Source organism: Podarcis melisellensis (assembly GCF_964234715.1).
Source record: "Podarcis melisellensis genome assembly, chromosome: 3".
In the NCBI taxonomy this organism is placed as follows: Eukaryota; Metazoa; Chordata; class Lepidosauria; order Squamata; family Lacertidae; genus Podarcis; species Podarcis melisellensis.
In genome coordinates this window covers 54,999,883-55,021,843 of record NC_138530.1, presented here as the reverse complement: position 1 = coordinate 55,021,843, position 21,961 = coordinate 54,999,883, and the positions used below count along the sequence as shown (strand labels likewise).

The 21,961-nt window shown below is 42.9% G+C and overlaps 1 protein-coding gene across 1 annotated transcript in view; it reads right to left on the bottom strand.

Moving 5' to 3' along the window:
- Positions 1 to 6,746: 6,746 nt before the first annotated feature.
- The window catches only part of CNKSR3 (CNKSR family member 3), a 61,895-nt gene continuing 46,680 nt past the window's right edge, over positions 6,747 to 21,961 (bottom strand). The window contains exons 8-13 of the mRNA XM_081905182.1: positions 18,786 to 18,854; positions 16,362 to 16,508; positions 14,623 to 14,747; positions 13,309 to 13,517; positions 12,090 to 12,179; positions 6,747 to 9,879 (exon numbers count right to left, since the gene is read on the bottom strand). Of these exons, the coding sequence (XP_081761308.1) occupies positions 9,581 to 9,879; positions 12,090 to 12,179; positions 13,309 to 13,517; positions 14,623 to 14,747; positions 16,362 to 16,508; positions 18,786 to 18,854 (939 nt within the window). The 3' untranslated portion in view covers positions 6,747 to 9,580. The remainder of the gene's footprint in view (positions 9,880 to 12,089; positions 12,180 to 13,308; positions 13,518 to 14,622; positions 14,748 to 16,361; positions 16,509 to 18,785; positions 18,855 to 21,961) is intronic.

Genomic DNA, 21,961 nt, shown 5'->3' with positions numbered 1-21,961 from the left:
CAATCCTTACCATGTCTACTCAGGTAAGCCCTACTGAATTTTGTGGGCAATGACTCCTAGGCAAACGGGTGTGCAGCAAAAGTCATAATCATAGAACAGCCACTGAAATCAGAAGAGCCACTGAAATCAGTGAACTAAAATTACAATTCAATAAAAGCATCAACACATTTCTAAAATGCAAAATAATACCAGATGCTGAATTTCAATTCAAAGACCAAGTTGAACAGATAAGTCTTCAATTGGTGTCCAAGCATAAACAGCTAAGTGTGTGTAGCTGCTGGCTATGCAGAAAGGAAACAATCACTATGACTTTCATTTCCCCAGCTGTTTCAGGAGTGCATAATAGTTACAGAGGACTAGTTTCACATGCAGCTACTGTAGGGTTGCTAGGAGCATATTTTCAAGCAAGCAACGTGCTTCAAATATTGAGTTGAGTCCACTGGGACTGGGACAAAGGAAGAGAGCAGAAATTGGGAAAGTCAGGTGTGAGGATCCTTTTGCCCTCCAGATATTACTGAACTACAAGTCTCATCAACCCCCACAAGCAGGGTCAATGGCTAGGGATGACAGTTGTAGTTCAGCAACAACTGGAGGGCCAAAGGTTATCCCCCCTCCCCCGAGTTAAGTAGGAAGGAAGATGTCTAGAGGGCCCTTTTCTGCTTTAAGAACCTAGTGGAATCAAGATAATGTCTCCAAAAGTAAAAGGTTCAGTGGACAGGTCTTAGAAGTAGATGGGGGGGCTAAATGGACTCCCTTAGTTAGATATTCATATCTGGGAAAGTCATCCGTGCTCCAGGGTAAGTCACAGATTTCTATTAAATGAGACTTGCAAACTACTTCCAATGCTTTTGTGCTGGCAAACCAATATTCAGCGTTGTGCAAATTAAGTTTTCCATCCATTTTTCTTCTTGTTATGAAACTTAGCCTTAAAATTAGATGTGCATGAATATGATTGCATTATACATGTGAATTTATGCCTCTGTCCCAAAAGTAAAGACTGCGACTTGTAAAGCCCTAATCGCAGACAGAGTAGATTGTTAAAAACTGCTCAAAGAGTGATAAAAATATTACTGTGCAAAAATATTGCCATTCCTGTTTGATGCCCCTGTTACTGATGAGTCTGTTTCACTGAAGAAGTAACCAGAAGAGGCTGAGTCATTGCAAAAAGGCAAGTTTCTCCACTAAATTCACTGAAGTGACATTGTACGAATGCAGTTCTCATCTTCTGTGTGGGCACTCTGTCAGAGCTGACTAACGTTTCTTTTCCTCCAACTCTCCTACCTCAAGACAAAGTCAAGTGCTGAATTCTCCCTGCAGTCGGCAGCTTTCTATTTTTAAAACCGATGTTGCAGCAATGTAGGTGGTTGTAGAGTTGCATTCGATTAAATATTAAGACGTGGCTTCAGCTGCCTGTGTCACAGCCATCACGCCGCTGAAATAAAAAACTAGATGGTAGACGCAAACAGGATGGGTATCTCTAGAGAACTGGCTGGTGATTTCTACAGAAGTCTTCACCAGTCACTGCTCTTAAGATGAATCAGGAAGCGAAACACCTTAGCACTGAACTTCAGGGTGATGGCTACAATGGGGAAGGAGAAAATATGTACCCTACGCTTGACCACATGGATCTTGTCATTGGTGCTCTTCTGACCAAGTTTGTTCTTACGTTTTGCCTTGGCTGCTTGCTAATTTGCCATCAGAAACTGCATAACATGGAAAGACTTGGCACTAATGTAAGTCTGGATGCTATGGAAATGCAATGCCAGTCATGATCTGACAGAAAACTGACCTGTGGCACCTCTTACTGGTCTGTAGTTCTTCTAGTGTGAAGCAGTTACAGGATTTCTCCTCAACAGGCTTCCTTTCCTGTAACTACAGTGGATGTTATAGATCAAGAGACAGAACAAAAGGTAACCCCAAGGTCATAATTTTATCTCATATGGCAGTGGCTTCTAAATGATATACCATAAGTGAACCTTTTTCATATCAGTTTGTCTTTTGAGGAACCGATGCACAGTTGAGATAGCACCCCTATGGATTCTGGTGTGTGCGCTGGGATGCCATACCATGCTTCGCCATCATCCCACATGATCTGATACTGCACACTGGAATCCTCCAGAGCTTGTGATCCACAGGGCAAGATTTGTGGGCAAACTGTTTTCCAGGGAAACTTGCTCAACATTAGCTGTTCTGATGAACCTCAGTAAACTTCAAAAGAATGCCATGGTTTCCTGGAACGCACTTTGAAATCCACCGTTTCCCAGTCATGTTTAAACTTATCTCCGTATATCAACAGCTCAGATCAGTAGCGCTGCACAATGAATGCATCAGATATCACATCCAGAAACCTCTGAATTGCGGTTAATGGAAAAATACATACAATCTTGTTCACAGGAGCTAAAAGCAGCTTTTCCTATGATGGTTTGTCAATTTAGATCTAATACCATTTATATCACTTAGCCATGCAAAATGGAGTTCCTTTCCTCATAGAAGAAAAATACAGAACGGGTAGGTTGCTTCCTTAAACCTGGGAAGTTGGGGGTAGGGGAGAACTTAGACTGAGTTATATGTGTGGCCTCGTGCTATACCCCAAGACAAGGAGAGCCTTGAAAAAGGGCTGTTCCCTCTTCCAGAAGCCCACATCTGACTCAGGGTCAAATCAGGCACTGGCTGATGCAATATGACTTTCTTTCAGGCCTGCTGCTCCACAGGCCAGCATCTACCACATCCTAGGTTACCCCCACAAAATGTAGTCTTTCTGCAGATCTCCTCTCCTGGTGTGGCTTCTGTATGTTGGCTTTAACAGACTTGATTACAGGACTCCAATGCATCTTGGAAGATGACTAAACCTAGAATACTGCTATTCCCTCCTTGGCCTCACTCAGTAGGGCTTTAGGTAAAGGTAAAGGGACCCCTGACCATTAGGTCCAGTCGTGACCAACTCTGGGGTTGCGGCGCTCATCTCGCTTTATTGACTGAGGGAGCCAGCATACAGCTTCCAGGTCATGTGGCCAGCATGACTAAGCCGCTTCTGGCGAACCAGAGCAGCTCACGGAAACGCCGTTTACCTTCCTGCTGGAGCGGTACCTATTTATCTATTTGCACTTTGACATGCTTTCGAACTGCTAGGTTGGCAGGAGCAGGGACCGAACAACGGGAGCTCACCCCGTCGTGGAGATTCGAACCGCCGACCTTCTGATCGGCAAGTCCTAGGCTCTGTGGTTTAACCCACAGCGCCACCCGCGTCCCCAGTAGGGCTTTAGGAAGAGCCTGAAGATGACCTCTGGCAGGGGAGTAAGGGCCAAGCTACCGTTCTTAGAGGCCTGACTATTCTCTGGACTTCCACTGGCCCTCCTCCTCCTCTACCAGGTATTTTATACCCTTCAATTTTCCCCACCCTTCATTCTGGCTACAGGTCTGCAGCTGTGCTCCTTCTCTCCAACAGGCAGATGAATGTGAGGGCCCTGCTCTGCTCCTTCTAGCATAGGTGGACACTCCAGACAGTGTCTAGGTACAGTCTTCTCAGGAGCCATTGCCTGGTTGGTACTCAGTGGTGAGAACTGGGACCTATTTAAAGCACAAAGACCACCACTGCTGGTTTTTCAGAGGTTTTGTTTCATTTAAACACCTTCATTTCACAATTTGGCTTTCAGAGAAGGAAAAACACACACGTATTAGAAGAAAGTATTTGGTTTCCCTCTCGCTGAGTAAAGCTTTCCATTTCTGCCATCTGTTTCCTGATTTGGAAGAACTTTGGCTTCTTTTTTCCTACCTGAACCTGAACAGAATACTGCTTCTAAATCATGGTTATGAAAGAGGAAACAGAATGCTAATTCGTTTCCTGGATTCTGAAGAATCTAGGATAAATTGCTTGCATAAATTGCTATTGGTGGCTAGGGTTGACACGAAAACCCATCCTTCCAAAACAAACTTCTTTTCTAGATCCACTGACATTTCATGCATCTTCTACTTTACAAGGTGCAAGGATTAACATAAAGTTCCTGGTTCCTTTTAGGCAAGAGACAGCCCACTATTGCCAGTATCTCCATTTACTTTTCCAGCTAATCAGAACAGGCACATTCTGCAACTTGAAGGCTGCAATTATATGCACACTTAACTTCCATAAGAATCCCAGTGAACTCAGTGAAATATACTTTCAATGTATAGATATAATTGAGCTGAGCCCAACGTAATATCGTATGTCTTCTTGCCAGGTTCGCTTCATGCCTTTGAGAGCAGAATGAACTCAGTGAAAGCAGGTTAGAGAAAAATGCTCTTTTACTTATTTATTTTCAGGTGAGTCTTGATCCACAAGAGACTTCCAGTAAAATATGCAATACTGCATGTGATATGCCAAAAAGATGAGGTTTTTTTAAAGAGGGGTGAAATAACTTTCTCTCTTTAAGCAGAGGGATAGTGGAGCCTAAGGCAAATTCAAGACACTCATTTGAGATCATTTACTCCTCAAAAGGTTTGGCATAAAAACAAATCTCCCTAGGAACATAAATGAGACATGATTGTGCAATGAAGCTAATTATCTCTTAATATTCTTATTTTGGAAAGAGATTTTCCACTAGAACTAACTCACCCAGTTTCCAATTTAAGCTTGGGGGGCGGGTTGTGGGGGGCAGGGAATATTTTGCTTTGGGAACTGTAAGAATCGCTGCCAACTTGAGCTTTGTGGGGCATTTCAGTGCAAGTTTCCAGATTCAGTTTCTGTTAAACCAAATCCTCTTTTCTGTAGCTTTTCACGGGGTGCATCAAATGCCAAGTTTCCTTGTATTTATGTGTTAACCACTGAGGATGTAGGGCTGCGTTACAGATGTTCTACTATTCCCATGCTATGAACATTCTGTTCTAAGAACCACAGAATAAAAAAAGTTATATCAATTCTGTATTATTATTTTTTACAGTAAAGGGTAACCAACGTTTGGGGGCAAATTTTGAATTTTGAGTGTCATTCGCACCATGTTGCTTCTTTCCAGGTCCTCGGGATCACACTTCCCACCACATCCCCAACACAGAGAAAATGGGCCAAAAGTGGGTAGGGGCACAGAGGCATATGGCAGCACCCTGGAAATCCCATAGTTATTTGTATCCTATCATCAAATCAATGGAATGGGCAATAACACTGCAACTGCCCCTCTGGCCACTGGAAATAGAATGGAAAAGCAGCACTTATTCCGGTTTCTGAGATTTCAGCAGCCATGGACAACACTTTAAAACATATTTTTGAAGGCATAAAAGGTAGGTGGTGATGAGACTGAGGGGAATAGTTTTGAAATCCTGCTTTCAGAGTCTGAGGCATTAGGAGTCACAAGATATTAAACTTAAAACTTTGCACCATGCTTAGCCAACCTGATTCCCTCCATACATTGTTGGTGGGATGATGGGAATTGTAGAGCAACATCTGGAGGTCACCTTGGCTACCCCCCTGCTCTACACAGAAATTGTGCTACCAATGAGATGTGGTATCACCACTTTTAATAATACTTCAAAATGCAAACAGCCCTCACCTAAATCCTTTTTTGCTGCCTTCAGTGATTTCTAGGAGAGGGTTTTGTGGAAACTCACACTTTTAGCTATACTTCACTACAGCTTCCATGCAGACTGATTTTGGTATGAATAGCTGGGTATGTGGAATAGCATGGGGGGATGTGGATATTGGTGAACACAAAACTGTTAAAATATTTTTGTTCTGCTTGTCATTTGACTGATAGCTTCATGCTGGTTTTCATGTTTTAATTGCTGCTGTTTTACTTACTAGTAGTCATTTTAAATGCCTTGTTTAATGTATTTTGCTGCCTTTTGCTAGCCACCTTAGAAGAATTTTACCCTAAAAGGACAGAATACAGGTTTGTTTTTTTAAAGTATTTTTGTTAATACAGAATTAGTTAACTTTCTATGCAAGCAGGCTTCATTGGAAACCTTTATTTTATATACTGATATAAAAGGGAATTACTCTGAAGTCAATGGGAAATCGGGATGAAGTAAGGGCAGCTACTCCCGCTTCACATATGAGCATGCGATTTGTTAAACAGTGGGTGAGAGAGTGTTAATTTCTGCAGGTATGGGGTAGAATCATAGAACTATAGAGCTGGAAGGGAACACAAGGATCATCTAGTCCAACCCCCTGCAATGCAGAAATCTTCTACCCAACGTGGAACTCAAACCCACAACCCCGAGATTAAGGGTCTCAACCCACTTCGTAGTAAAGCTGTGTGCTCCCTTCCGTGCAGTGCAAGAGCCACTTCCAATATAGTTGGTGGATATGTGCAAATTAAAGCCACCATGCGTACAGTGTTTATCTGTCAATTGACTGGATCCCTACCAGCCACTCAACATCCCACTGGGCAAACAGTGCTGGTCAGATGAGAAACTATTTTTTTATCATTTTTTTCATGCAAAAAATGTCCCAAAGCAAGATTGATGAATTAAAAAAGATTGATGAATTGGAAACAAACCTGAAAGGCACTAAAACCTCACATAAATACATTCATCCACATGATTAATGTGGTTGCTGTATTCATGCACTCTTCCATGGAGAGCTGACATCCTGCAGAAGCAGTTCCCACAATATGTGGGACACACACACACACACACACACACACACACACGTACACACATCTACAGGGCCATAGGGCCATGACTGTTAAGGCTAGCATATATGTGTGCACACAAACACACACACACACACAGGCAAGACTAAGCTGTGCTAGAACATACACCCAATTTGTAAACATGAGAAAATGTACTACAGTTTAGTGCTGTAATAAACTTCTTTATCTGGTCACTTTTCAGGTAGATACATTCCCTCAAACGTTAACTTGGTACCATACAACTTCTGCCCTTTGCTGGTTAGGAGAAATTATTCAACTGTGGGATTTGCCTCTGTGGAATGAGGCAAAATTTTTCTTTTATTCTGTGTTTTCCTAAGTAGACGAAGCAACAGTGAAATTTGTCAAGAGGAGATACTAAGGTGTATTCATTCCAATTACAGATATCAAAGCATCCTGGATTAGTGTTTTTGGTCAGGGCTATGCTGCCGGGGGGGGGGCGGGGTTTATCTGCACGTCTCCTGCCTTCCTTAGCTGTTTTTCAAGGTCTCGTTAAAGGCCCTTGGAAACAGATCACAGAGAAGCAAAAGTACACCAGAAATCAAAATAAACCAATTAGAAGTTTGGCTCATCAATGACCCCAAAGGAGTGGCTTCTGTTTTGAGCATGTACTTTCTCTATTGCCCAATCAAGGGAAAGAAGTTGTCAAAGGCAGTGTCAACTAGTCCTGCCTAATGCTTTTGAGAGCTCTTCTTCTAAAAACAATGCAAAACCAGGATCAGAGCCTGTCATGGTACTTTAGATGGATTGCATATTAGGAGTGGCAAATACTACACATATCTGCAGTGAAAATATATCACGTATTATTCTAACCTTGCAATCTAAGGGAGACTGAGCCTGAAAAATACGAGTTTACCTAATGTGCTGCTGGTAAGATTTGAAACTAGGACTTCTTGATTCACAACTCAGTGTCATAGCCACCTTCTCTCATGTGAAACAGTTTCAAAACAATTCATGTGATGCTTCCATCTTGGCTAACAAAAGAATTAAAGACAGACATGAACATATTCATTCTTTCCTGAGAACAGAGGTTACTTCCTGAACTGGACGAGAAATTTCAGGCTCGAAAGAGAGACCATTTTCTTAGTTACATCTTCCTTTATCATTATCTGAGAGAGATATTTAGCTTATATTTGAACTTCATACAATACACCTCACTTTCTACATCATACTTGCCTGGATCTTCAAAGAAAAAGTGAACTGCAATTTCAATTACATTTGGGTTTGTTTGTTTGTTTTACTGCTTCTTTTTAATTCAAACCACAAAGTTTTGAATACTATGAGAAAACATCATCAAGATGCAGAACAGCTGCACTAGCTTTGGTGAAGTTTGCTAGGCTGGTACCAATAGCCAGTTCAGCTTGAAAGGTAACTCAAGTTATGTCATTCTTTTAGCTTGTTTGCGAAAAACAGGATCAAATTTAGTTATAACCATATGCATTCTTTTAATGGTAAAAATTTGTGCAAATCCATTCAACCTAATATAGTTGTGACAGTTTCCTAGACAGTTAATTTAACATCTGTCTCCCCATGCTTGTTATAAACTTCTCAAGAAAGCTTGCCGAGATCACATTTATCATGTTAGACAGCAGTGTAAAATGTGATGAATTCCTTTCATCAGTGTAGATGGTGCTGTTTTCAGACCATTCAAATAACTAATTTAATGGGGTGTGACCTTTTTTTTTTTGGCCTTGGCTAATTAGTACCCAGTGATGTCAGAGAGAAATGTAAAAGCTGCATAAAAGGTTAAGTGGTTTTTTTAAAGAAAAAGAAAAGAAAGAAAGCGTAATTTAAATACTTTTAAATTATTTTAAACAAGGTGTTCTTTGTGGATCTCTAACAAAAAAAACCCTCTTTCCTACACTTGCTTTGAAAACAACAAATTATTTGCATCCAAACACTTCTGGCAAGTCCTCCCTTCCACAGACCACCCCAACTCTCACCCAATGCTACTAATTTAATGATGGCAAACAGTTTCTTCCCCAACACTTTGAAAGAGCAAACTGCCTTACAAAAATGTAACTCATCACAAGTCAGCCTTTAAAGCCCAAATAATATAAAAACCAGTTCAACCTTGAACCACAGTTGATGCTCCAGAAGCTTGCAGGAATTGCTTTCAGAAGGATACTTTGGTTAACAGCTATTCAGTCTTAATCATAAAAAAGCAATAAGATATATTCATTTTTACCATTGTCACTTGAGATGCATTTCCTTGGCATGTTGTAGCAATCCATGTCCTAATTGGATGAGTATTGCAGCAATTCAGGGAAGAACAGTTTAACTGTACTAAGATTTTAATAACTTCAACCAAAATAGCCTCACGTTTGTAACTAATCAGAACAAAGGAAGAAACTGCATTTTATTCCTGACAACAGTTGAGTCGTCTCCAGTCACTTGCAGTGCAACCACGTTGCTTAAAAGGGACGAGGGAGGGGGGAGGGGAAAACCTCCCCTTTTCTTCCTTCTTGGTCAGGATTGCAGCATAGGAATCCATTTTTTGCTGAGTGCTACATAGTCTGCAGATCCAGTAGGTTGCACAGCATCAGAGTCTTGTAGCAAATGAAGTGCCACCAGGCCTCATTACGATGCAGAGATTGCTTCTGCGTGGGTCATGCGGATTTCAGGTCAGCAGTGACCTCTGAATCACTCGAGCCTGATCGGTTTTTCTCCAGAGGACTGAATTCCCCCTCCACCCTTGGGCAGGTAGAAAAATGCTACGTCTTGCGATCTCTCTCCTCGTCTCTCCTCCTGCTCCCCCTTAAACAGACCCCCTCTCTCCAACTCCAGTGAATCTCGAGACAGAAACATTGGGGAAAGGGCAAGCTTCTCCAGGGGGAGAAAATAAAATAAAATGCAAAACTGCTCAGTAACTCTGTGGGTTCTGCAAAACCATTTGAAGGTGGAGGGGAAGAAAAGGCACTTAATATCAAATACCCTAGAAAGTCATAACGCAGCCAGTTAACTCAGTGAGTCAATAACTTGAGTCTCGTAATCCAGCTGACCAGCAGGGAGCGCTCTGTGGAGGAGGATTTCGTGGAGGAGGTCACCGGGAGCTTCTTGGCTCCATCCTCCTGGAAAGGGATCGTCGCACTGTTGTGAAGATCCACATTAACAAAACACCTGCTCCCCCTGATGTAGTCTGCGCCCCTCACTAGCTGCCTCTCCGCCACAGGCCTGGAAAAGGGATGCTGAAGGGGGGAACTTTCTTCAATGATGGGCGGGATTCTCTCATTGCTGAAGTACCGGCAGAGGGCATTTTCACCTGCAAAGAAAACACACACTTATCAAACCTTGCAGAGCCAGCATAAGGAGATACAGAAGAGAGTGTTTCAACACCTCCAGCCAGTGTGAGGTTTTGGTGAACTGCCCCACACAGATTCCCCTCACCATCACCTCTCTCTAAGATTACTCAAACTTGTGTTCTGCTCTTCACCTCCATTTTACTTACTGCTGTACAAAGTTGAGGATTTGCGTTTTGCTTTAGGGCTAAATTTGTACAGGTATGTGCAAGTACTTGCATTAAAATCCTGGCGGAAATAAGAGCTTTGGGAAGGGGCAATTTGGAGCAGAGACGTGGGCAGAGTTGGGTGCTTAATCCATCACCCACAACTTCTCCCCTGGAACTCCCCCAGCAGCTGTTTAGGCAAGAATTGTAGGGGGAAAGTTACACGCCTTTTAGCCTTTTTAGAGAAATGGTAAGAGGGAATGTGACAGAGGTATAGAAAATTATACATGGCATGGAGAAGGTGAATAGAGAGCAGTCCCGTCCCATTCCGTCTTCCCCTCTCATATGACTAGAACTCAGGGACGTCACATGAATCTGAATGTTGGAAGATTTAGAACAGACAAAAGAAAGTGCTCCTTCACACAGCAAATAGTATCAAAGGCTGCCAATTCAGATGGCTTTCAAAGAGGATTAGAGAAATTCAGGGAGGGTAAGGCTATCAATAGTTCCTAGCCATAATAGCTATGTTCTGCCTTTAAATACCAGTTGCTGGGGATCAGAAGGGGAGAGTGTGTAGCTGCACTTAGGTCCTGCTTGCTGACTTCCCAGAAGCATCTGGTTGGCTACTGCGAGATGCTGGACTAGATGGGCCTTGGCTCAATCCAGTATAGCTCATAGGTAGGTGGGTGTTTCCTCATACAACTTTCCAAAGTCCCATTCTCCTCACTTCGTCACTCAAAATCACCACTATCCCTAAAATCTGGAGCCATTTTGCTTTCAGCACACCATACTGTATGTAACATGGATTGTCTCTCACCTGCTTCAAAGCCCTAGAATACTGCTAAAATTATTTTTTGGTGTAAACTGACTCCAGTGCTAGTCCTTTAGGGTACAGCATTAAGGGGCATGAGGAATAACCTCTCTCCCCATGAAATAAATCCCTGTATGTTGCGCTCCTCAACAATGTAGTGCTTTTCTCTCTACGCTAGTATAGCTTAGTTTATGGTGACTGGCACTTACAGAAAGGGAAGCAGATTTGGCTCTCAGTACTGTATAAAGTAAATGAAAGAGGACCTCTGTGCATTAGAGAACAGAAACACTGTTTCACACTGGCTATAACACTCACCTTTGTTTCCAATGTTGCAATACAAGGCAAACAAAAGCAGTAATGACTTTTGAAAGTCCCTCACCTGTCTGCAAAGGTGTGCATTGAGCAACATATATGAGTGGCTAATCACTACATCCATGATCCGGAAGTTGTTCAGAGGCTGTGTGTGTCACCCATTCTTACAACGTGTGTGTACATTTTTGTCAAGTCAGGTATTAGCTTGCGTCTTTTAAGGATAGGTAAGGAAGATTGTAGCGCAGCAGCATATAGGCTGAATTGCACTGCAAGGCAAGCTTATGCTGCAGGCAATCATCTCTTTCTATTCATTTCATGGGCAAAAGCAAACCAGGTCTCAGTAGCTCGCATTGTCTTAGAGAGAGATCACCTGGCCAATTTTACAATGTGGAGGAATGGAACAGAAGAAAACAGGAGAGAAAACCAGTATTATGGTGCTGTGCTTTAAAGTCAGATAATAAATCCTTGGCCCAGGACAATTTGCCAGTGCCAGTCGAAGGTTTAGAGGAGTTTTCCATAATATACTTCGGAGCAACCAACCAACTTCAGAGCCTAACAAAGAGGTGTCACCCTACTGTCAAGGGATACAGTGGCATTAAAAGCCTCTGAAGACTTAGACCACCCTAATAAAAAATTGACCCAATTGAGATTTGTTAAAAACAACAACATCTAACCTGTGGACCCAGGTGGGCCACCTCTTTACAGGAATAAAAAGGACCAAAGTTTTGCATTTCAACAGCTAGGATCCCCACTTCTGATTTTACTCATGGCAAACACACAAGAGGATGTTCAGAATTTAGCAAGGTTTAACTGCACAGTGGACCCTTCGCTACAGGCCAGGGTAGCGAATGTACAGAACAAGTGCATTTAAGAAAGTGGCGGTCCTATAGCACAATTTCCTTACCTTTTCTCCCCATTGCTCGGGGCCTAGAGAAAGGTTCTACACCTCCCAGCCAGTTTCCATCTGCAGGCATAGACAACGGGCGAGGCTTTCCTAAAGGTAACACAGAAGGGGTTTCAAGAAAACAGTGCTGAGTTAGTTTCATATTAGCTGATCTCAGTGACAAACACAATGTGAAGAGCTTACACAATCTATTCAAAATAGGAAGAAGCTAACTGAGATGCAATACCAGCAAGCAACAGGATGTCTAATAAGCTTGGACTTGTAGCAGCTGCTCTGCCCTGTAGGAATGTGGGACCAGTTAAGATGGCCTGCCTTCAGAAACTAATGGAAGCTGAGAGGTTCCTAAATGCTCTGGGGGAGTTTCCAACAGACAGAGCCAGCAATTCTGCTAGGGCTCTCAGCTCTGTGTGGAATGGTGATATGAGAAGGGCCATCAACACAATCACTTCCGGGGTTCCTCTTTGGAATGCAACTTGGTTTACTAAGGAGCTGCAGGTGATGAAACAAATCCAGAGATGGCTAGAGCGCAAATGGTGTAAAATTTGTTCTGAAGCTGACTTGGACACTTGCGAGAGCACATAAACACACCTATCAAGTAGCAATGGAGGCAGCGAAGAAGCTTTTCTATGTGGTTCAGAGGCTTGTCAACCCAAACATGGGGGTTGGATCTTTGGAGCCAACTATGAATGATTTGCCCAACACTTTGAGGATGAAGTCACTCAACTCCATAGCAATTTGGATGCCACAGTTGCGGTAGAGTGATGTGTCTTGTGGGATCCTTTTTCAATTTATGTGGCCTGGTGATGGGACAGGATACGTGTGGCTATCTTGATCTCCGCCCATCCTGGCTGGTGCCTGTCATCCTAAAAGAAGTGGCAGTGCGTCCACTCCTTAACAAGCAGGGATACAGGTGATGGTCTTTCTCTGCTATCTGATCCCAGTGGCTGGTACTTAGCGACAGATTTGGGGACCTAATTTTCAAGCCTTTGCTTTACATTGGAGGCTTTGTCACATACACACTCCAACACCGTATACCAGGCATAAGCAGATGTTTTGGGACTACAACTCCCATCATCCCTAGCTAACAGGACCAGTGGTCAGGGATGATGGGAGTTGTAGTCCCAAAACATCTGGAGGGCCAAGTTTGCCTATGCCCGCCCTATACACTCTGATGCACACAGCTTTTCTCCTCAGCTGATCCATGTAACAATTTACTCACCATAGGATGGCGTTTTTTCCCTCATCTTTGCAGGAAAAATATTTGCTTCCATGGAATAGCCAGGCAATGGATCGGAATCGGTAAGTGTAAACCTTCTCCTCCTGCATTCCTGATCCAGGAAGGAATTGGGAGATTCCGCACCTTTGGAACCAGGTAGGGGTTGTTTAGGTTTGCTGCCTCCTGCATAAACAAAACTCCCCTTCTCATCCCTGCAAAGATATAGGAACTTGATTAGCAATGAAAATATAAGGTATTGTGATTCTGCACTTGTGGACGGTACTTACTACTGTTTGGAAGTAGTGGGACTTTATAGCTATTCAAGATTGGGGGGGGGGGGAAATGCAGAAAAAGTAAAAGGAATGAAGACATCATCAAGGGTGAATGATTTGGGTCCTACAATTCTGCACAAGTGCAGAAAAAGCATAAACTGTGGTACTAGGCCAATGATTCAGCTAAGAATGTTGGTTCTTCTCTGAAAACAAGCTCCTAGACATGATGCTTGAAGGTATGTGGACAATGCATGGTGCCATCATAGATGCCAGCGAGGTGGTTGAACAAGGTTTCTGTGATCTGGAATGAGTCTAAGCACTCTGCAATTCAGATTGCTCCTTCCAAAGGATTAACAGCACCTGAATACATCATGCAAAATAGTCAGAATTTCCAGATAATGGATTACTCCCACTCTGTGCAGGGCTGACCTTAAGGCTGGGTCCAGAAGCTGCAGCTGGTGCAGAATGCTAAGGCTAGCATGCAGTGAGGAGCGGCCTGCTGCTAGTGTGCAATGCTCCTGTTAAGGGATCTGTCCTGACAGTCAGCCCTGGTGCACAAAGCCCTAAGCAACCTAGAACCTGTTTGCCTGACAGTCTTCTGCCATCCTGCTTGAATCCTTATGTCATCCAGCAGGGCCCTAAGACACCCTAGAAATTTGTTTCATGTGTACCCGGGGCAGAGTTTTTAGGGCAACAGCATTCACACTTCAACATACACTCCCCATGGTAATTAGGTTGGCACCAACCATGTGTTCTTTTAGATTCTTTTCTTAAGACTTTTTATTCAATCGGGCATTTTCATAGTAGCATTGCTGAATATTGTTCCTGTTCATTTTAGCTATGGATTCAATGTATTTTTATGGGTGTGAATTTTGCATTTTGTTTCTCTCTCTCTCTCTCTCTCTCTCTCCCCCCCCCCTCTTTTTCTTACAACCCACCATGATATTTTAGAATGGTGAGCAGTTTAGAAATATTCTACATCAATAAACAATAAATCCAAAATAAAGGTGCTTTGGGGTTAAGCATTAGGTAGGTATTGGCATACCGAGGAGCATATGGAATAGACGGCGGGGGAGGTATGTAAAGGTCCAGAATGGCTGGTTTCTCTTTCTTCAGGGAAGCATCCATGCTGCTTTCAGGTGACTGGGTAGTAGTTGCAGGTGGGCTGGTCTGCAGTGAGAAAAAAACAACAGGTAGTTGCTTCAGTAAATTAGACGTACCCAGTGCAACTGGCCCTTTCCATCTACAATGCGACAACATTCTTCATTTCATCTCTCACCTGAGCCACTGGAAACAGACACATTGCTTCTTGTTTTATATTTACTGATTGTGCTTCATTTTCCTTAGCTGCCTAGAGTTGTTGAAAATAAGGCTACATGTAACAATTTACGGTAAACGTGGCTGTGTAACTCCAGGCACCCTTGGAAGAAACCAATAACCTGTATCCAACCAAAAATCTGCAGTTTGTTGTTTTGTTTATTGCATTTCCAAATTAATAATAGTGAACTGCTATACTCTGGAACCATAGAAATGACTTGCTGAAGAAAATGAGCCCCTTGAGGCTTTTGTGAGATATTAAATATATGTTGCTAACTTCTCTTAATTTTCCTGCCACGTTTTCTTAATAACCTTCCACATACGTTCAAAGGCAATGCACAAAATCTAATAAAAACAGTTACAGAACAGCACACAACACAACAGGAGATGAGTTGAGAAACAACGCAAAGTGGACACCTATGGCAGAGACCTGTCCATCAACTCGGAAAGCTAAGAGATAGCTACACAAGCACCTGTTTAGCACGTTCTTGCAGAGCAACAGCTTAAATAGTACACAGAAGTGGTGGGAACTGTACCTGCATCTATAAGCAATTCAATTATTAGCTTCCTGAAAGTGTCAAACTACTCCCATAACATTACTTGCTCAGCCTCAAAATCATCATCTTCTTAAAGCTATTAATCCTCATTTCTTTTCCACACCCTTTCTCTCTCACACAGAGATGCCACAACATCCCAATTCTGCTGATGTTGGCAACTGGCAAATGCAAACACCACCATGAAAACAAAAGGGGGGAAATCACACAACTCAGCTAGGCTATAAAAGAACATTGGATAAAACTGCTCTTTTAGAAAACATAATCTCCCATCATTAGTTTTCCAGCCCATCGAGAATTTACTGTTTACTTCTAGAATTCATCAGTCCAAAAGATTATAAGCAACTCAGCCCCAAATGGCCTCACTATAAGTTATCTGTCCTGATAAACAGAATCCTTCAGGGATTAAAGAAAAACAATCATTCTCCCCCTCTCTTCAAACCCCAGCTGCCTTGTTCTTTTGGTATATTAGGAAGCTAAGGTAATTTAATGGAAAATGAGATTTCACAGATTCTTTGTAATCAACTAACCTTTCTATCCTGGCTGCAAAACTAGTTAAATTAGTCAATGCAAAATACATTAAAATTTGAGCTTCAGTGCTTTCACAAGGGCTATTTATATATGCGCGTTACAACAGAACTCTAGTGCAAGAATTGGCTTAGTATCATTTTCCAAGCTCAAATAGATAGGTGGTATGACCTAATAAAGACCAAAGTTGGTTGGGCCCAAGAGACTATACCAATTTCACATCCCACTAAAATCTCTAAGATTTGAACATTCTAACCAGCTGTTCCTTACCAAAGCCTGAGCATCTTTAAGAATAAGCACAAAAAAAATTTAAATCATGCAGAAAATGAGGGAAGAAATCACTGGGAAGCCTGTCAGAGGCAAGACAAAACTAAAACCTTGTTACCTGAACAAGTGGTGGTTTCCACCTTAGGTTTTTGAGTGGCGCAGGAGTAAAATTAAAAGAGCCTGTATGGCGTTTCTTCACTAATAGAGTAACGCCAGAAGGATTCTCACGGAGCTTCCTCACAAGGTTCTTCAGCTGCCATCCCACCTTCAAAACAAACCAAACAAACACTTAGAATGTCTACTGCCCTACATTAGAGGCATGTAGATCAAATTACCTTGCATAACATCATTGTGGAAATCACTTTTCACTGCAGAATTACGAGGTCTAGGTTTGGCCAGAAGCTGTATAAGACTTCTCTGTTAGGATAGGCTTTTGGAGGCCATGGTAAAGGTGCTATAAAAATGCAGAGTTTCAGTGAACACTGTCTTCCAGCCTGTAGCCTCTGAGATGAGAGAGCTATGTATAAATTACAATATCACTTGCTCTAAGTAAACCCTACACCCCCAACCAAACCCAAATGACATATTTTAAGAAATGGCTTTGCAGGCAAAACATGGCAGAATAAGCTTATTACAAGATATAGGGGTGGGGGAAGAGAATTGCCTGACATGTCTACTGAGACATCTGAGTCTTGCTCCATGTGGCGGGGTGTGTGTGTGCTCCATGTGGCGGGGTGTGTGTGTGTGTGTGTGTGTGTGTGTGTGTGTGTGGAGTCTACGTGGAGGGAAGGGCGAGCTGGCCCAAACTTGTCAGCCAGCCCAGGGATGGGACGCACACAGGTCCCTTCAATGGTCACACAGAAAAGAAGGTACCGCCCCAGCTCCAAAGGCCCAGCCCAGGCACGGTTTGCCGCCCCAAAGCTTTGGAAGGCAGCAGAAGCTCAGTCATGTTAAGGGAGCTTGTCATGGCGGGTACCTGGTTATGTCCCTCTCAGAATTTTGCCCTGGGGCCACCTCTCCTGCCCCAACACACTACGCCACTGCCCTCAAAAGACCCATATCTAGTGGTTTTGTGGTACTACCATGCCACATGGACTTCCCCAGAAACCAACGGAGCAAAAACCATTGATAAAAGAGATTCTGCTACGATTTTGATCACTGGTGGCGTGTTTTCCCCATTGTTAGCAGATACTGTTTGTGCTTGTCTGCAATTGTTTTTATATGCTGTAAGCGTCCTTGAGAACAGCAGATGAAAAGGTGGAATTTAAATATTTTAAACAGACAGGCAGATTATGAAATGGCTGGGCAAAGGACAGAGAGAGAGAAAGACTTGGTTTGCCATTAGGGAGTGGATGCTTCCCCTTGCTTTGGTGCACCCTCCAGCCCTAGGGGTCTCCATAAAGGTGCCACTGCCAGAACTCTGAGGGGTGTGTGTTTGCTTTTTGCCTATTTGGTATAAAGATGGGGTGTGGGTTGGCTAGGCACTAACACTATCAGCCCTGGAGCTACATTAGATATTGTTAACTGATCTATTGGTAAGCTTTTTTGCTCACTTAGATCTTTTCACATATTGTAAATTAATCATTAATTGTTTGCTTGTTAGTGAAACTATGATGGATTTTTATAAAGTATTACAATTTAAACAGTTTATTTTCTGTGAGCTGTTTTGAGCATAAATACATCTGTGGAATATGTGGCACATATAAACAAGCTGCCAATAACTATGATAGGGAGTTGGCTCATTTAAGCAGGCCCCCAAATCAAAGCCCTAGCACTTAATTTTGGGACGGGGAAGTTAGACAGCACATGGTCCCCAAATCAACAGCTGTGACTGCTGAGCAGTGGAAACCTTCAACTGGCAGCAAAGGCACAGTCTGCCATCTTCCCTACCTCACCCATTCTAGCCCGCTCAAAGGTGCAACTTTGTGCATGTGCCTAGAAAGGGTACTCACAGGAAATGGCTGTCATCAGCTCACCCAACCCAGGATGACTAAACAAAGAAACAGTTCTAGATGCTGGTATTGCTTGACTGTTCAGCCCAGAATTTTCCAGAAGAGTCAAAATAGCAGATTCTTCTGACTTTACCTGCTTCCATGAAGGACATTGCAAATCTATAGTTATGTTCCACATGTTCCACATTTAGTAAACTTTTCATTTGGTGAGCCCTATAAAACATCTAATCATAGCCTCAGTACTCAAATGTTTTCAAACGGAATTCTATTTCTCAGGATGTTTATTTTTTTAAAAAAAACAAGCTTAAGGGAATAAACTGATGGGAAATTCATTCTTTCCTTAATCAAAATGTTTTATGACCAACCTTTTATAAAAATTTCTAGCTGAATTTATAACATGAACTTGCTATTCTAGGGAAAACTGCCTTAATGGGAAAAGCACCATTCCAGCATTAACCCCCCCCCCCGAATTTAATTGAAAAGGCCAGTCAATGGTAAATGAAGATTAAAATCTGTCTTGTGAGCTTGCTCAGACTCTGAAAATTGGCTTGGCTAAAAATAAAGGGAAACAAGAAATGCCCTTTACTCACCACAGTCTGGCGATTCACCTGGATCACTTCATCGCCTGCATGAATTTTCTGAGACCTATCAGCAGGAGACTGCAGAGGACAAAAAGAGGAGCGCTGAAATTTTCATTGCTTTGTCACTTAAAAACTACTAAATAGCTCCTTAGTTGTTGTTTTTAATTAATAACCGCAGGATGACCTTGACAGAAAAGCCAAGCAGATAGGCATGCCTGTGAGATTTCTATGCAAGTTACAGCTGCCATCTCCATCACTAGACATCACAGCTATCAATTAAATAACCAGCAAAGGGCCGGTCAATATGGCAGGTGAAGTGTGAGAGCAGGAAGGGCTTGTCTGAGAACATGGAACCCAGGTGGTGGTAGGTTCACACCTTTAAGTGTGTGGCACTGAGGACAGGATCATCCACCATTTTCAGATGGAGGGTTTTGCTATCAGCTCAACAATGCATCATAATGCCGCTCTTTGCCATTCGCTCCTATAGGGACAACTAGCCATTTCCTTATATTGGAGATCATCTCACTGGGAGCAGCCAATGGTGACCACGCTACTAACTGAGAATAACGCCTGCTTCTATCTACATAGCCCCACCTTTATATTTGCATAGCCACGCCTTAGGTTCTATTTCAAGGGCTCCTCTATATAGTGCAAGTGAACATTTGGGCCTGGCATATCCTTTCTATACAAAACAAAAGCAGCAGCAAGGGCCCGAAATTGTTGAAAACCACCCCGTGATCTTAATCAATAAACCCTTAATCAGATTTTAGATGTTGAGCAAACAAAACAAAAGTTTGCCTAAGGTCTCACAGGGCCACAAACTCTGTTGTGATTTTCTGCTGCCAGAAGCAAAAGCTCCTTTTGGCTAACCTGGCTTGTCCTGATGCGAGAGGTCAAGCAGAGCTTCAGCAAGAACAGTTTTGTACCATCACAAGGATGAGCAATGCAAAGCTTAATCCATGTCACACAGGTGTTAAAGGTGCAGGAGTCGCAGGAAAGGAACACAAGGAGCTTCTTTGGCTATACTATCCTTGACTGTTTGTCCAACTAGAGCTGAACTGTCCTTTCCAGTGATGACTGGGGACCATTGGTACTGGCAGGTCAGAGTTCTATAAGCCTGCTGAGTTCTGCAAGCAGCAACACTGAGACCAAGGAGGAGGAAGCTTGCAGGCAGTGCCAGCCCACAGACTGGTTGTAAGTAAGAAGGCAGGTTGGTGAGGCAGCATCTCATTCACCATAACAGACCAGCCTCCACTGGTCCACTCTTAACTGCCAAGAGCTGTCCAGGATTGCAAGTAAAGGTCTTCCCCATCCTTTGAACTAGAGATGCCAGAGATTGAACCTGGGACTCTCTGTGTTCCCACTGAACAATAGCCCCTCCATGAAGTCTCTTTGCATCAGGAACTGGCAAATCTACTCTGACTGCCAGAAAGAGGGTGGTAGGGAGATAAAGACAAAACAAAAAAACACACCCAAACATGGAATAAACCTCTAAGAGTGCTACAAGCTCCCAACCCACCAAACAAGACATAGAACACTTAGTAGAAAGCCTTTTCTTTCACACAAACCACACAGAAAGCTTCAGACACTCTGCAATCTGTAATTTTTATGTACTGCTTAAGAACTTCCATTATTAAGCAGAATGTTTAATAAAATAAAATATGCTGTTTTGGGTAGTTGTTGTTTTTAAAGGAGTTACTGGCTGATGCAATCACATCACTTGTGTATCTAAGGAAAATTCTAAGGAATATGAGTCACATGTTCACAGTCAGCAGTTGATGGTGCTACAATCAAGTGACAACTTGCATGGATTTTACCAGGGTCAGAGAACCTCAGGCGTCGCAGATGTTGCTGGACTCCAAATCCCATCAACCCAACATCCAAGGGTCAGGGATGATGGGAAGATGTAGTCCAGCAATCACAAATTCCCCATCTCTGGATTAAATTGTTCTCACAGATCCAACAGAGTCTTAGTATTACCCTGCATCACTTCCTCTAATTGCAAACTCAGGAGGCAAGTGCCAAAAGCTATTTGGCCAAAAAGGGGCTACTGTGAAACAGGGAATAGATATGAGCATGTTCAGGAGAACCCTGAGGTTTGCAGGGGACACTCAGAAGAGTAGCCCAAGGGTGACCAAGCAGCCATGGAATACTGAGCTTTACTTGGAAAAGAAAATGAACTATCCTCAAGGGAAACATGGCTGACTGGTCCCTAACACAGGCATGCCCAAAGTCCGTTTTGGGGGCCTAATCCGGCCCACCAATCAGTTTAATCTGGTCCCTGTGGCAGTTTAGGGGTAAAATCCTTAAAAAAAACCCTTAATAACTTCAACCCTAAAAAAAGGTCAAGAACTTTGATCAGCCCTTTGGTCGGCCTCCACGGCCCTTCACTTCATCAAATCTGGCCCTCTTTGAAAAAGTTTGGACACCACTGCCCTAAGCAGAAGCATTCCCAACTGCAACATGTCGTCTTGGGTCCCATTTGTCATCTCAGATTTTAAGGGAGGCAGCTTACATATTTCTGTTGTGAGTCCTTGGATCATAAATTCAAGCAATGGGAATGAGCCCCAGTCTGTGTTGCAAAAGAGTCACAAACCAAAATTATTTTGACAGAATGAGAGAGAGAAGAACTGTTGCAAAAAAGGGGGTGTTTTCATTACTTGTTGAGGCACAGCTAGGTAGCTACATGACACAGTCATGCTGAAAACCTATAAATCTGAGGAAGAGATTTAAGGCACAGCATGGACCAGGCAGGGAAAGCTTCCCCTATGTGAGCTTTCCCACCTGAAACTGCTTAATCCTAGCACTTTTCTCTCAGCGGGGGTCACCTCCGAAACACAGGGCCACCCCAGGGGGAAGGGAGACAGAGAAGTGGATGAAGTCATTTCAGAATGGGAAGTATGGAGGAAGGGAACAGCTTCCATATCACGCTTTAGAGCTACGTGTGCACACAACTTTCTATATAACAGTAACCCAGTTATATCACATGGTCTACCACTGCCGTATACTTAGGCCCTGACAAAGCAAAAACACTAAGCGAGCCTTTCCCAACCTCACTCTCTCCAGTTGTTTGCTGGACTCCGAATCCCATCAGCCCCCATCACCATCACCTATGCTTGGGGATGATGGGAGTTGCAGTCCAACATCTGGAGAGAACAAAGTTGGGGAAGGCTGAACTAAACCAA